The 17509-nt window shown below is 32.1% G+C and overlaps 1 protein-coding gene across 1 annotated transcript in view; it reads left to right on the top strand.

Annotated features, from left to right (window-relative positions):
- Positions 1-17509, top strand: part of qsox2 (quiescin Q6 sulfhydryl oxidase 2) — a 39630-nt gene that overhangs the window by 19423 nt on the left and 2698 nt on the right. Inside the window, exons 5-11 of the mRNA XM_087254530.1 lie at positions 1694-1784; positions 6765-6910; positions 7010-7153; positions 9405-9534; positions 9627-9749; positions 12699-12849; positions 15178-15366. Of these exons, the coding sequence (XP_087110656.1) occupies positions 1694-1784; positions 6765-6910; positions 7010-7153; positions 9405-9534; positions 9627-9749; positions 12699-12849; positions 15178-15366 (974 nt within the window). The remainder of the gene's footprint in view (positions 1-1693; positions 1785-6764; positions 6911-7009; positions 7154-9404; positions 9535-9626; positions 9750-12698; positions 12850-15177; positions 15367-17509) is intronic.

Genomic DNA, 17509 nt, shown 5'->3' on the forward strand with positions numbered 1-17509 from the left:
GTGGATTCGTCGGCGCCGCTTCAGTGGCATTGTTCGCTGCAGAAGTTGGGACTTTCTCAACCAATCAGATCGCTTTATGCAAATACACCAGCTCAGACCTGATTGCTGACTAATTTCATTGGCTTTTCAGACACACCCTCTGTCAAGCGTTAACACTGAAGCCCCATGTAAAAGCACCTTAAGGACTTTCCCAACTGTTGATGTATTTGTTGTGGATTTAATTCAAGCCTTTCTGCAATGATGAGTCACACACAATGTCATTACAAAGTTAGCGTGCTTGGGTGCGTACACACATTGAAAAAAACACACACACATTTTTGTCTTTATTATGAACATGTACTGTTTTAAAAAAGTTAAAAAACTTGTAAAACCTATTCTTGAGGTTAAGGATGATCACAGAGAGCCGCGATCTTTTAATCGCAGTTGATTTATGCACATCCTGTATTGCTGGTATGCATTTCTACAAAGACGTGTTAATACGTGTCTGTCAATCAATTCGGTAGGCGGGGAAACCACACTCCTACATCACGTTGTGGTGGGCCTCAGAACAGGAGATAGTTGGATCCTGTTTTAACGAAAGGAAATTTATCAAAAAGAGTCTTATTGTGTTTCTATCACTCCAATATGACCGTGCACACACTTTACCTACACACAGTTCTGTCTAAACATCTTACAAAAGTTGATTTTCATCATGGGTACCCTTTTAGTTACAATATTCGTGCCATACTCATGTGAAAATAAAGGTGGATAGCTCATGGAAATCCTGACAATCAGGGAAAAGTCAAGGAATTTGATATGTTGGGTTATAGAGTGGGAAACCTGATCTAAAAATAGTTTTTTTATTCATTTAGTCATTCTCCGGGTCAGGTGGAGGCACTTTTAGTTTAGCTTAATATCGATCATTGAGTCAGATTAGACCAGTGATGGGCAAACTAGGTCCTTGAGGGCCAGTGTCCTACAAAGTTTACCTCCAACCCTAATCAAACACACCTGCCTATAGCTTTCTAGCGATCTTGAAGACGTTGATTAGTATTAGAGCAAAACTCTGCAGAAAACGGAGTTTGCCCGTCCCTGGATTAGACCATTAGCATTTTACTGAGAAATGACCAAAGATGCCTTGCTACCATGATTTCTGAGAGACTATTCTGAAATTATTAATTTTGGTGCAGATCCTGAACTCACTAGAATACACAGAAGTTAACCAATTTTCAAGATTTCCATGGTACAGCTGCAAAACTCTTTGATTACTACGCCAGATTGAGAGTATTGTTCCTATCCACATTGGCTTAGAAAATATAAACTTTTAATTTTCCACTGATCTTGGCACACAGTGTATCTACAAAAGTATCAAGCTTTGAATACAAAAATTATCGAAACTCTTTGGTCATTTTTGAGTGAGATGCTAATGGTCTAATCTAATACAATGATCTATGCTAAGCTAAGCTAAAAGTGCTTCCGCCAGACCTAGAGATTACCTGAATAGAATAAAAAATGGTAAAACTCAGCTGTTTAGCTCTTGGGGACTTGTAAAATGAGCCTATTTTTTGTAAAAAGTGGATTTTTTTTTAATGATGTTTAGCACATTCTGCCTCCAGGTCCAAAGCGAATGTGTGTTTAGGGTTTCATTTCTAGGCACAAGTGGAATGTGTCTCCATTTCCTATTCATAAATGTTGAGTTTGTGATCTGTTGCAGGTCTGAGGACGTCCTGTCCTTAATGGGGAAGAAAACAGAGCATTACACTGCAGTTATAGTTGAGGACGGAAACTCCTACATAGGGAGAGAGGTATGAAAAATGGTTTTCCGCTTTTGAGGACAGGATGAAATCATCATTTACTCACCCATATGTCTTTTCAAACATGTTGACTTAATTGTTATTAACTTTGATGTTAGTTTTAATATTAGATGATGTGCATTTTTTAATTAGTAGCATGAACAAAAATCACATATATACTCTAACTCTGCTTTTTCTCAGTGATGTAAGCATGACATTGCAGCACTGGAGGACAAATTGTTTTTGTAGGCAATCACGACTTAGATGATGAGACATGCCTTAATTCAGATGCGTGTGCCTTTTTGCTTTATTGGTATTAAATGTTTGAATCGTAATGTGCCCATTCAAGGTTAACTGGAATGATTCAGCTAGAGACAGAGAGGAAAAATAATGCAAATGCATGTCAAAAAATTAATTAAAGACAAACAACAGAGCGCTAGCTAGGCACTAGGTGATGGAATCCAGTCAGGTAATGCACAAACTGATAAAAATGCTTTGTGATTCCATTCGTACTATACATATACTACCTCACATTCATACTATAGAATGTACTTTCTATATAAATATAGTTTTGTGATATACACTACTTTTTAATGTTTTTTTTATATTCTGATCATTTATTAAATGTAAAAATTTTTTTTGCAATATTAATAATTAATATTAGAGTGATTTCTGAAAAGTAATGAAGCTGAAAATGCATCTATAAAATCACTGGAATAAATGATTAAATTACATGATAAACTACTTTAAAAAATTTTTTTTTTATAGTGCAGTAACATTTCACTATTTTGTGCTGTATTTTTTTATGATTTAAATGCAGCCTTGGTGAGCAGGAGAAGCTTATTTTAAAACATTTAAAAATCCTACTGACCCAAAACTTTTGACCGGTAGGTTATAGTTTTGTAAAGTTTGTAGTTATTAAAAAATAAATTATGATCTTTTGCAATTGCCGACAACACCACTTTGTTTGCATGCTTTGTTTTAGACTGTCCTCACCTACATGTATCAATGTGTGTAAAAATGTATTTAAACTGAGTCTCTGCTTTACCTATAAAGAGTTCTTTCGATGGCGCCACAGCTACGCTGAGCTCTTCTTATTAAAGTATTCTGCAGATACCCGAAAGTTCTTCCTGGTTTTTGGGCTCATCTTAGAATTTCACAACAGTTTTGGTGCCGTGAGACAGACTACAGAAATTCACAACAGTGTCAAAATTACATACTGCACATTTAAATTAATTTGTAATGCCATTTAAAGCATATTTAAAGCTTTCAGGTAATACAATCAACACTTGTGTCTGGTTTTGTGGCCCAGAGTCACAAAATTGGGTCGAAAAATAAATTGAAACAAGTCTCAGCCACTATTTAGAAAGTAGAAAGATTTGTTGATTTGCTGAAAGTTAAAGTAGTAAAACGATGAATCTAAAGCTGTACAATAGCTTTGTGTGAGAATGGTGTTGAAATTTCTTTGCTTTTCAGAAGGTTAATTTCACCTTTCACTCTGCCAATACGTTTCATTATATTCAAATGTGATGCATTCTTGATGCATAAAAGAACCAAAGGCTTGCCAAATTGTAAAGCACTTCACAAGACAATTTCCAGTGAACACACATAATGAATAACAGATGTATGCAAACAAGCAGAAGTTCTCCTATGTAACATATTTGACCAAGGGATGCATTTTCTAAAATCTTCAGTAGTCGATTTTGGTTATATTATAGTTACTAACTGTTATCAAATATAGTTATCAACAGAACACTTAAACAATACTATTTCTGAGATTTTTGGTTACTAAATGATGATGTTTTATGTTTGACCCACTTAAATTTGTGAAAACAAGCAAGTCTCATTTAAATCTATTTGTGTTGGGACAATATGGATGAATTTTGTGGAACCCAGCCTTTTAACAGCATATTTTTTATCTGATGATTAAAAAAAACTGCCTATAATCTTTCTATACATTTAATCTGCCCTTTTTCAAATAAATTATATAAATTGCCTAATCCAGCACTGTAAAATATATACAGATTTTTTTTTTTTTTTTGCAAAATGCTCCTTTCTTGAAATCTCTCTCTAGCTGATTATTAACAAGTTTATGCATTTTTAAAAAAATAAGTGAAGTTTATTCATAAACTAATTTCGAGAGGATCATGTGCTTATGATTTATCACGTCCAGTCTCGTATTTGCTAATCACTAATCTTCCAATCATATGAGCCCTAAGGCACCATAAATAGCCTCAGTTTTCAGTTCACTTTATCTTCGTTTGGAAGAAACCCCCCTCCTCCCCTATTCTCCTCCTTTACCTGCGATTGGGCGGCACGGCGGTCCAGTGGTTAGCACTGTGAACCACACAGCAAGAATACTGCCGGTCCTAGTTCTATAGGACCGGTGAGTGTTTCTGTGGGGAGTTTGTATGTCCTTCCCGTGTCCGCGTGGGTTTTCCCCGGGTTCTCTGGTTTCCTCCCACCATCCAAAGACATTCAACATACATAACAATCAAGCTTGTCTAATTCCTTACGTTCCCTTAGCTACAGCAGCAGGGGAGTTCTGAGATCCACCGAGCTCGGGCTCCCTTCTTGCTCTGCCAACGGGAGGAAGCCCCGGGCTCGAGGAGCCCTTGAGCTCGGGGCTCTCTCCCGGGACAGCATGCCAAATAAGCTTTGTAAATCATCAGCTAAGTGTGAACTCTTGAAATACATGTAAAATAATTGTTTACAGAATTCACTGACGTCGTTCCACCATCTGAACATAATTGAATGTGCACAAAGTGGCTATAGTGAAGCGCATAAAGAGCATCAAAGCATTTATTGTTTGTATTTTATGGCTGAATGTAAAAGCTGAGATGTTTCGTATTAAAAGTAACAAAGCACAAAGCCTGCAATTACTGAATGCCAGCTACACTACAGATCATCATTAGCATATATGAAAAGATTGATCTTGAGGTTTAAGAGTTCATATTGTGTACATTAAAAAGAATGATTAATCCAACACTAGCTTCCACATACACGTCTTGCTTTACATACCTGTTATCCTTTGTGAGGAAATAAAGGAGAAGCACCAATTAAATTTGGTAATCCATCATCAATTCTGTTGTAAAAGGGATAGTTCACTCAAAAATTTTAATTCTGTCATGATTTGTTGACACTTGTTCCAAACCTGTTTAGGATAGCTGTTGATAATGAGTTTGAGAGTTGATGAACATAGTTTGAAGAATGTTCATAACTAGCAATTGACGTCCATAATGCTTATTTTACCTACAATGTCAATTCGTGGCTACATATAACCAAAATTCCTTGTTTCCTTTTTTGTTAAACAGCAAAACTAAAGAAAATCCTAAATATTTGGAGCCACTTAGGGATTGTTAAATAGTTAAATTAGCAACTTTTTGGTGAACTATCCCTCTAAAGAACTTTTGACTCTTGTATAATTTAATTAAGGATGCATAATACTTTTATGGTATAAGGAACGCTTAATATCATCACTTCTGAGTTTTATTACATGATGTATTACACGATTTCAGATTCGAGCTTTAAATGGGAAAACGATCAAAACTTTTTTTTTTTTTTTACATAATGCTTATAGTCTAATTGGATTCAATACATTATGCTAAGCTAAGCTAAAAGTGGTAAAAAAAATGGACTGAATGGATTTAAAAATGGTTCAAGTCAACTGTTTAACTCCAGGAGACTTGTAAAATGAGCCCAAAACCTCTTTTTTTATGTAATGCTGATAGTTTATTTGGATTCACCGCGTTTTGCTAAGCTACAAGTAATCAGAAAATCGAATTAATTGATTTAAAAATGGTTAAGGTCAACTGTTTAACACTTGGAGACATGAAAATGAGCCCAAAACTCTTTTTTTTAATGTAATGCTAATGGTCTAATTAGGTTCAATACATTATGCTAAGCTAAGCTAAAAGTGACCAAAAAAATCGACTGAATGGATTCAAAAATGGTTCAAATTAACTGTCTAACTCTAGGAGACTTGTAAAATGAGCCCAAAACTTTTTTTTTACGTGATGCTAATGGTTCAATTGGATTCAACAAATAAAGCTCAGCTAAGCTAAAAGTGACAAAGAAATAGACTAAATTAATTCCATAATGTTTCACGTCAACTGTTTAACTCTAGGAGACTTGTAAAATGAGCCCAAAACTCCTTTTTTTACGTGATGCTAATGGTCTAATTGGATGCATTTCATTATGCTAAGTTAAGCTAAGCTAAAGGTGTCCAAGAAATCGACTGAATTGATTCAAAAATGGTTCAAGTCCGCTGTTTAACTCTTGGAAACTTGTAAAATTAGCCCAAAACTCATTTTTTAATGCAATGCTAATGGTCTAATTGGATTTAATATATTATGCTAAGCTATGATAAAAGTGGTCAAGAAATCAACTGAATGGATTGGAAAATGGTTCAAGTCAACTGTTTAACTCCAGGAGACTTGTAAAATGAGCCATTTTCAATACAGGTGGATTGTTCTTTTAACAGAAAGTTCTGCTGTTCTCAGCATGGTGTTCTCAACAAACATTTTAGTAGTAGTAACAATAAAAAAAAATTTAACTGCTTAAAACAAAAGGATCAAAATTCAAATAAAACATTGTGTGTGTGCACGTAATGCACTAAAATACATTTTTATGATTGTCTTTTTTCTCTTGTCAGCCTAACTCTGTTAAGTTCCTATATCATATGTTAAGTTTATGTATTAAATAATGTTTTACAACAGAAGTAGCAGGGACACTTAAAGTGCCTAATAAAATATCTTTCAAATACTGTAAAGGCCTAAAGGGGCCTTGGAGTCCAAAAAAAAAAAAACTGTTGAGAGTAGCCGGTTTAGACAATCCAGTAAAAACTGAACTCCTTGCAAAAAGAACATAACAACGGTTTCAAATGACGAGTGGGTGAGTAGATGATGATCTAAGTGATCCTTTAGGGGATAATTAGTGATCCAGCTTGATTTATAATGCTCTGATTGAGTGTTGTGTGCTCTTTTTAACTAGGTAATTTTGGACCTAATGCCATATGAGGGTTTGGTGGTGAAGAGAGCTCTGAGCTCAGACCAACTCCTAATGGACAAGCTGGGGATTAGTTCAGTTCCCTCGGCATACCTTTTTCAGCCCAACGGCACACACACTGTTATGAATGTGTACGTTAAATGGCCTCTGCTGAGTTCATTTTGGTCAAACTATTAAATAGATGAATTGTTTATTTTATGTGTTTTTATTTTTTATTTTGTTGTTCACAGGCAGAAGAAGTTACGTTTTTTCTTCTCCTCCTTCCTAAAACTCCTCCCTGGAGTACACAGAAAACAGTCCACCTCGTCCCTGCAGCGTCCTCAGCCTGGGATTAATGGACAGGGAGCCCAGGTGGAGTGGAAAGAGTTTAAAAAGTGAGTTTTATTGATTTATATGCTACTGCTCAAAAGTCTGTACTCGGATAATAATTAACATTAGTTCTAATCAAGGATGCATTTAGTTGTTAAAAAGGGATTGCAAATACTGTTTCTCCGAACTTTCTATTTGTCAAAGAATCTTGAGTCTTTTCCACAGTTTCTGCAAAAATATTAAGCAGCATGGCTGTTTTTTTAACAACAATAATTATATAAAATATTATATTATACCTCCTTGATTGTAAGTCGCGTTGGACAAGTGCATCTGCTAAAATGACTAAATGTGAAACTAAATGTAAAAGGTGTCTCGAACGCCAAATTACACCAAATTGTGTAATAGGTTTTGAAAAATAAGCATGTCAAGTCACACTGGCTTAACTGCTGTGCTGTGAAAAAAAATAACAAAACAACAACAGGTAAGTTGCTATGGGGATTTAAGTCACGTTTTATAACGTAATTCAGAATAAGAGTTTACTGGTAGCTTTAAGAAAACATTTACAAACATTTTGTTCTTTGTTTTTGTCTTTCATTTTGTAAAGTAAGCAAATAATTGAATGAATGAATGAATGAATAAACAAATGAATAAATAAATTAGTGAATGAATAAGTTAATGAATGAATTATTGAATTAATGAATGACTAGGTGAATAAACAAAGGAATGAATGAATGAATAAATAAACGAATGAAAGAATAGTGTATTATACAAAATGAGTGAGTGAATGAATAAACGAATGAATAAACAAATAAATTAATTAATTAATAATTACGTTTATGAATGAATTGAGCTAATGAATGAATAAGTAAATAAACAAAATGAATGATTAAACGAATGAAAGAAAAATGTAATTTAAAATGAGTGAGTGAATGAATGAACAAGTGAATAAATAAGTTAATGAAAAAACATATGAACAAACGAACTAATAAATAAACAAATGAATTAATAAATGAATAGGTTAATGAATTAATTATTAAGTGAATAAAAAAAGAATGAATGAATAAACAAATGAAACAAAAAAAGTATTAGTTCAAATGAGTAAGTGAATGAATGAACAAGCGAATGAATGAATGAGGGAATGAATAAATAAGTTAAAGAATATGTGAATAAATGAATAAACAGATGAATAAGTAAGTTAATGAATGAATTATTGAATTAATGAATGAAAAGTGAATAAAAAAGAATGAATGAATAATTAAATGAATGAAAGAAAAATGTGTTATATAAAATAGTGAGTGAGCGAGCGAGTGAGTGAATGAATAAGCAAATGAATGTATAAGTAAGGTAATGGATGAATAAGTGAATACATTAACGAACGAATGAATAAATAAATAAACAAATGAACCAATACATGAATAAGTAAATGAATGAATTATTGAATGAATGAATGAATAACCGAAAAAACAAAAGAATGAATAAATGAATGAATAGTTGAATAAACGAATGAATAAATAAACAAATGTAAGAAAAAACTATTACTTAAAATGAGTGTGAATGAATGAATGAACAAGTGAATAAACAAATAAATTAATAAGTGAACAAATGAATGAATAAACAAATGAAAGAAAAATGTATTATATAAAATTAGTGAGTGAGTGAATAATTGAATTGATCTATTAATTAATAAATAAATTAATGTATGAATAAAAGGAATTTAAGTAGAAACCGCATTAATACATCAAGCATCAAGTTTGATAGGAGTGAAGCAAAGTGTGTTTGACGTGTGTGGGAAATGCACTAAACAGATGTGTATCTGTGCGTGCTTGCGTGTGTGTCTTGAGTCCTGACTTTACCCAGTTTTACAACAGCTGTGAATGGTGCTCACGTTTTTGATGCTCCAAAAAAGCTCGGCCTTCCTTCATAAAAATAATCCTTACAACTCCAGTGGGTTAATGAATGCCCTCTGAAGCAAAGTGATGGGTTTTTGTAAGGAAAATATCCAAATTTGAAACTTCATAAGCTATTATCAATGGCTTCCAACTGTTAAACATGTTCATAAGAGCCCAGTTACAACACATTGGAGTCGTATGGATTACATTCATTAATGGGTTTTTGAGGCATTAAAAATCACCGCCTTTTTTTAAAAGTTTGGTTGAGCCAGGGTATTATTATTATTTAGATATTATTCTAATTATGTTTGTCTGTAAGGAAGAAAAAAAGTGTTTACACCAAGGAAATGGTAAAACTTTTTATGTTATTTTCTGTTTCTATTCCTTTAACAAAGACGAGGTGAATCAAAAATGAATGTTTCTTCAGGTCTAAGGTATACATGGCAGATCTGGAGTCTGGCTTACATTATCTCCTGAGGGTTGAGCTGGCCACCCACAAGACCTTAGAAGGAGAGGAGCTGAAAACCTTCAAGGACTTTGTAACCGTTGTTGCCAAGGTAGTGTTTTAACACAAACGCAGCATTTCTTTGCACTGGGGGTGTCTTCTCACGCTGAAATCATTTACAGTGCATCTTATTTTTGATTTCAGCTGTTTCCAGGCCACCAGTCGGTGGTGAAACTTTTGGAGACATTGCTGGAATGGCTAGTCAGTTTACCTTTGGAGAAGATCCCCTATGATGCCATCCTCGATCTAGTTAACAACAAGATGAGGGTAAGACTGTCCCCCAGTTAACAACATGTTCGTTTTCAGATCATAGATGATAAATAGAACACATCTCTGTTTAAAAGAACTAGTATCTTGAAAGCAAGTCAACACTTTCACAATTTAAAGATGTAACGGTACATGCCTTCCTGTAGCATTAGTCTGGTGGGTATTTGTGAGCACTCTGTGAAGAGCATCAAAGGTTTCTGTGTACAATGCTTTTTTTTTTCCCTGTTAAACATTTTAGCCAATTACGGCCATGTTTGTTGAGCGTTTTAGTTGCACTTAAGCCCTATTGTTCACTGATGTATGAAGAACAGCTCACACAGAGCTCTTTTCAAAGCTTGAGGTCTACGTTTTCTTATAACCAGCAAGGTATAAAAACCTATTTTTCTGTGTATATTATAAGGGTTTGCAATTACACTGCAAAAAAATCCTTTTCTTATCAAGAGTTTTTGCCTTATTTCTTGCCCAAATATATAAAACTTCTTTAACATTTTTTAAATGAGCAAACAATATTGTCTTGTTTCAGAAATAATATGTAAAAAAAAAAAAAAATAAGTGAGTTATAAAACAATCAGAGTAATCTGCCAATGGGGTAAGATGAATAATCTAGCTTGCGCTCTGAAATGAGATTGTTTTTCTTACCCTATTGGCAGATTATTTTGCTTGTTTTAATGATAAACAAGACAATATTTTTAGCTTGTCTAAAAAATACTTCTTTGTTTTAGAATCTTTAGATATTTGGCCCAAAAAACTGACAAAAACTTTAACTAAAGTGATATCTGCTTCATTGATTATAGAGGCAAAACTGTTCGATCACTTTCTGTATATTACCTATTCATATTTTTTTACAGTTTTATTTATCATTCTACAAAGTACACTCTGTAAAGTTTTGGGAGTGAGCTGATTAGCGTAACATAATTCATCTACTATTTTATTATTTGCTCCTTTAACTCTTTTACTGCATGGTTTAAAATTTTCATTTGGGTGTAGTTTATTGGCCAAATTTAAGATATCAATGATAACATCAAAATTTGACAGATAATACTAAAATACAATTGACAATAAGTCGATAATACCAAGATGGATTGATTATACCAAAATCGATCAATAATACCAAAAGCTGATCAATAGTAAGTCAATAATACCAACAATGTATTGATAATACCAAAAATCAATTGATAGTAAGTTAGACGGTAATATAAAAAATTTATTGATAATAAGTCAGCGATAATACAAAAAATTATTGATAACAAGTCCGTCGATAATACCAAAATCAATCAATAATACCAAAATCAATCAATAATACCAAAAGTCGATTAATAATAAGTCAGACGATAATACCAAAAATCGATTGAAAATAAGTCAGACAATAATACCTAAATGAATGAATAATACCAAAAATCAATTGATAGTAAGTTAGACGGTAATATAAAAAATTGATTGATAATAAGTCAGCGATAATACAAAAAATTATTGATAACAAGTCTGTCGATAATACCAAAATCAATCAATAATACCAAAATCAATCATTAATACCAAAAGTCGATTAATAATAAGTCAGACAATAATACCTAAATTAATCAATAATACCAAAAATCAATTGCTAATAAGTCAGTCGATAATACCAAAATCGATCAATAATACCAAAATCAATCGAAAATGCCAAAATTGATTGAGAATAAGCCAGTCGATAAAACCAAAATCGATCAATAATACCAAAATCGATCGATAATACCAAAAATTTTTTGATAAGTCAGTCGATAACACCAAAATCGATCGATAATACCAAAATTTTTTTGATAAGTCGATAATATCAGAAATCAATCAATAATACTAAAAATCAATTGATAATATGTCAGTCGATAATACCAAAATTTTGCGATAATACCAAAAATTGATTGATAATAAGTCAGTTGATAATAACAAAATCGATCAATATTATCACAAATCGATTGATAAGTCAGTCGATAATACCAAACTCGATCAAAAATTCCAAAAATTGATTGATAACAAGTCAGCCGATAACAACAAAATCAATCAATAGTACTAAAAATTGATTGATAATAAGTCGATAATACCAAAAATCAATCAATAATACCAAAATCGATCAATAATAAGAAAAATCAATTGATAATAAGTCAGTCGATAATACCAAAATTTAGCGATAATACCAAAAATATATTAAAATTAGTCAGACGATAATACCAAAATCGATCGATAATATCAAAAATCGATTGATAAGTCAGTCGATAATACCAAAAGCGATCAATAACTCCAAAATTTGATTTATAACAACTCAGTCGATAATACCACAATTGATCATTAATGCTAAAAATTGATTGACAACAAGTCAGTCGATAATACCAAAATCATTCAATGATACCAAAAAACGATTGATAAGTCAGTCGATGATACCAAAATCGATCAATAATTCCAAAAATTTATTGATAACAAGTCAGTCAATAATACCAAAATCAATCAATAATACCAAAAAACGATAGATAAGTCAGACGATAATTCCAAAAATCGTATAATAATAAGTCGATAATACCAAAAATCGATTGATAATAAGTCAGTCAATCATTCCAAAATCAATCAAAAATTCTAAAAATCGATTGATAGTAAGTCAGTAGATAATACCAAAATAGATTGATAATACGAAAAATTCATCGATAATACCAAAAATCAATTGATAATGCCAAAAATCGATTGATCAATAGAAAGTCAGGCAGCCGATAATACCAAAAATGTCAGTAGAAGGAATACAACAGTAATACGGCTGTAAATAATACAAATATGGGGAAAAAATCCTATAACACTATTTTTGTTATGGTGCAAAAATTGGTGTTAAAATGTTTCAAACTACTAAATGACTACTAATCATGACAATACAATTCAGAAGCATAAATCAGCGTGTTGGTGGTTTTAAAGTGCTGTTTGTTTTATTCTCAGATCTCGGGACTGTACCTGAGTGAACAAGTGCAGTGGGTTGGATGCCAGGGTAGCAGTGTGGCACTAAGAGGATATCCATGCTCCCTCTGGACTCTCTTTCACGTTTTGACTGTGCAAGCTGCCAACCGGCCTGATGCTCTGGCCAACACCGGTATGAGCAGGGAAATCCCTTCCTCTCAGTGAACCTGAAGCATGTTGGAGATCTCTTAAGCTGCGTTTGTAGATTACTCAAGTAAAATAAGATGTATACAAGTATAATCATGCTGGTATACAAGTCAGTCCCTCTAGGTTGTTTTGCCATGATTTAGAACAGGTTTTAGGCAGCTTTAGACATATTATGTGACATTATTACGCTTTTAAGGGCCAGTTTGACATATATAAAGAGAAAGAATGTGGAAAAATCAACAATGAAAATGCCCATACATGTAAATAAACTATATTTCACCATAGTTTAGAAGACTACTACTATTTTATCTTTGCCATGATGACAGTAAATAATATTTGACTAGATATTTTTCAAGACACTTCCATACAGCTAACAGTGACATTTAAAGGCTTAACTTGGTTAATAAGGTTAACTAGGCAGGTTAGGGTAATTAGTATAACGAGGGTATTGTAGGTATTGTATAAAGAAGGTTTGTTCTGTACACTATCGAAAAACAAATATAGCTTAAAGGGCTAATAATATGACCTTAAAATGTTTTTTTTAATTAAAAGCTGCTTTTATTCTTGCTGAAATAAAATGAATAAAACTTTCTCCAGAAGAAAAAATATTATCAGACATACTGTGAAAATTTCCTGTCTCTGTCAAACATCATTTCGGAAATATTTAAAAAATAATAATAATTCAAAGAGGGGCTAATAATTCTGACTTCAACTATATATATATATATATATATATATATATATATATATATACACATACATACATACATATATATATACATACATATATATACATACATATATATACATACATACATACATACATACATACATACATACATACATACATACATATATACATACATACATACATACATATATATATATATATATATATATATATACATACATACATACATACATACATATATATATATATATATATATACATACATACATGCATATATATATATATATATATATATATATATATATATATATATATGTATATGTATATATATATATATATATATATATATATATAAATATGTGTGTGTGTGTGTGAGTGTGTGTATATATATATATATATATATATATATATATATATATATATATATATAAATAAATTTAACATAACTACATAACATAACTAATATCAAAAAGACAGTTAAAATTTTAATAACAGAACTCTACATTGTAAAAATAAATTAAATAAACCAGGAATTAACACTATTATTAATTATTATTAATATAATATTATTTAGAATATTAGTAATAAATATTACAAAAATAAGAACAAAATTAACAACTAGAAATAAATATAAAATAGGAAATAAAAATTGTTTTTATTGTCAAATGTGTCCCTAACAGGATGGAGATATATATGAGGAAATATAACAGCATAACAAAATCATAATGAAAATTGCTAATGTAAAAGAGATTTTTCAACATAATTTTGTTCATTTTTGATGATTTAGAGTCTTTTATATATCAAGTAGGATGTTATTAGGATTTATAGGGTGTAAATATAATATATTGGGGGTAAATATAATATATAATATAATTAATATGTAGATATTCATTTTCTCTCAGTGTTTCCTTTATATAAATTACAGATCTTAACAGTTATTGAGTTCAAATTTTGTTTTGTAAGATTGATCTCTGTTGTTATTTTTTTTACAGAAAAAACGGAATGCAGCAAATATTGGTGCAAATAATGAGGGGAAAAAAGTAATTTTAGGCTTCAAAATTTTCTAAAAATGAAATTCTTTAGGGACTGATAAGTATGTATGTAACTGGTTGCGCAATAAAAAATGCGTTATTTTGTTTTGCCGTGATATATATTGCAATATGAGTATAATTTCACCAGATGATTTGAGTAGATCTATTTGGAAAGATTTCATTAATGCAGATTGACTGGGATGAACAAGTGTTTTTCTATGCAGTGCGTCTGCATAAATACATTACAAGAAAAAATAAATGCGTAAACTCGGCTTTAAGGTTTTCTGGGGAGTCAAACAGTATTCAAGTACATAAATTGAACAATTAAATGTAAAATGACATAGTAATCATTGTATAAATAAAAAAAAGTTTTTAATAATGCTTTATCTTTTTCTCTTTAATAAATCATATAATCCTGGGATGTGACTATTGCAGTTACACATATTGCGATATCCATGCTCAAATGATATATTGGTCAGCCCTATATGTAACAGTAGCAAGCAGAGGTTTCTATTAATAAACATTTTTTATGAATCTATGTTTCTCCATCAGGGCAATAATGTAACCCCCTTCCCCTCCCTCTTTTATTCAGGTTTTGAGGACGATCCCTTGGCAGTGCTTCAGACCATGCGTCGCTACATTGGGACCTTCTTTGGATGCCAGGAGTGTGGGAAGCATTTTGAGGAGATGGCACAGGAGTCTCTGAACCAGGTCAAGACTGTTGATGAGGCGGTGTTGTGGCTCTGGAGGAAACACAACCAGGTTAACGCAAGACTGTCAGGTGAGAGATTTGAGATTTTAAAATAAAAAGGAAAAATGTAAGTAAAAAATAGTAAAGTAAGAAATGAAGGACGTAAAGGATGGCATGGTGGCTCAGTAGTTAGCACTGTCGCCTCACAGCAAGAAGGTCGCTGGTTCGAGTCCCTGCTATGTCAGTTGGTATTTCTGTGTGGAGTTTGCATGTTCTCCCCATGTCGACATGTGTTCTCTCTGGGTGCTTCGGTTTCCCCCACAGTCCAAAGACTGTGAAATGTGGTACAGGTGAATAGAATAAACTAAATTGGCCGTAGTGTATGAGTGTGTGTGTGAATGTGGGAGTGTATGGATGCTTCCAAGTACTGGGTTGTAGCTGGAGGGGGATCTGCTGTGTAAAACATATGTAATAGTTGGCGGTTCATTCCACTGAGAAAATCCCTGATAAATGAGGGACTAAGCCGAAGAAAAATGAATGAATGAATGATGTCATAAATATGAAAAATTCTCTAAAAAGTGTGGGAAGAAAATAATAGACAAGAAAGAAAGGAAAAAAGGGTTAAATGGAAAAAATGTATAAAAGTACAACCAAATAAAGAAAATAATATGAAATATGACAGCATAAATAAAATAAATGTTTGGAAGAAAAGGAAGGAAGGAAGGAAAGAAGGAAGGAAAGAAAGAAAGAACGAAAGAACGAAAGAAAGGAAAAAGCTTTAAATCGAGAAAATGAAGTACAATAAAAAGGAAATAATATGAAATATGACAGCATAAATATGAAAACTGCTCGGAAGAAAATAACCAGAAAGAAAGAAAAAAAGAAAGAGAAAAAAAGGAAGGAAGGAAAAGGGGTTAGATAAAGAAAATGAAGTACAACAAAACAAAATAATATGAAATATGACTGCATAAATATGAAAAATGCTTGAAAGAAAGAAAGAAAGAAAGAAAGAAAGAAAGAAAGAAAGAAAGAAAGAAAGAAAGAAAGAAAGAAAGAAAGAAAGAAAGAGAAAAATAAAATAAAGTACAGCAAAATAAAGGAAACCACTGAAAAATATGATTGGAAAAGCAAGAAAACTTGAAAGAAAAAAAAGAAAGATAGATAGATATGAAGGATGAAAGTGCAGGAAGGAAGTACTGGAAGGAAAAGGGAGGTAAGAACAGAGACACAACCAAAAAGAAAAGTGAAAGAAAGAAGGCAGGGAAATGAAACAAGAAGCACCATGAAATGACAGAAATAAAAGGCAAAAAGAATAAAATTAGGAAGGTAAGAAAAACTAGGAAAAAGTGCATCAAGGAAGTATGAAGATGGGAAGCAATGGAAAAGCAAATCGAGAAAAAATGTGAAAGAAGAACAAAAAAGAAAGGGTAAAGTAGATGAACAAAAATTTGAAGAATTATGCTAGGAAGGTAGACAGAATGAAAGTAGGACAAAAAGGAAGGAATATGGACAAGAAGGAAAAATGTGCAGAAAAGGTGAAACAAACAAAATAAATAAATAAACATATTGAAAGAAAAATGAAAAAAAAAGAAGTACACAAAAGAACACAAAAGAAGGAAAACTGACAGGAAGGAAGGACAAAAGGAAAAGAAACTGATGGGAAGTAGAACATAAATAAAAGACTTAAAATAAAGGGAAATGGACAAAAGACGTGAAAGAATAAAGTATTGAAAGAAATTGAAAGCAGTGGTTTAAGAAAGGCAGACAGGATGAAAGTAGGACAGAAAGGAAGGAAATTGACGAATGAAACATGGACAGAAAAAGCTAAACAGACAAAATAAATAAATAAAAGTAGTGGAAGAAAAATAAAAGACATGAAGAGGAAAGCAGGGATAAAAGGTGAAAAGCAAAGAGTGAAAGAAAGAATGACATGAGTTGGACTGAAAGGAAGGAAAATAAAAATGCAGAACGAACCCAAGTACCAGAATTAAAGGAAAATCAAAGACAGAAAAAAATACTTAAGTGGTAAGAAGGTAGGAAAATATAACAAGAAAAATGGAAGATGAACACTGATGAGCAAAGACAAAATCTGATACTAAATGGATACTGGCTGTGTCCGAAATTGCCTACTACTCGAGTAGGTACTACATTGAAATTTACTACACGACCATTAGAAAAGTACATTATTTACTGTATAGTGTGAATGTGAATAGTATAAATGGAATTACGACGT

Source organism: Danio rerio, chromosome 5, assembly GCF_052040795.2.
Source record: "Danio rerio strain M-AB ecotype USA chromosome 5, GRCz13ab, whole genome shotgun sequence".
NCBI classification, from domain to species: domain Eukaryota; kingdom Metazoa; phylum Chordata; class Actinopteri; order Cypriniformes; family Danionidae; genus Danio; species Danio rerio.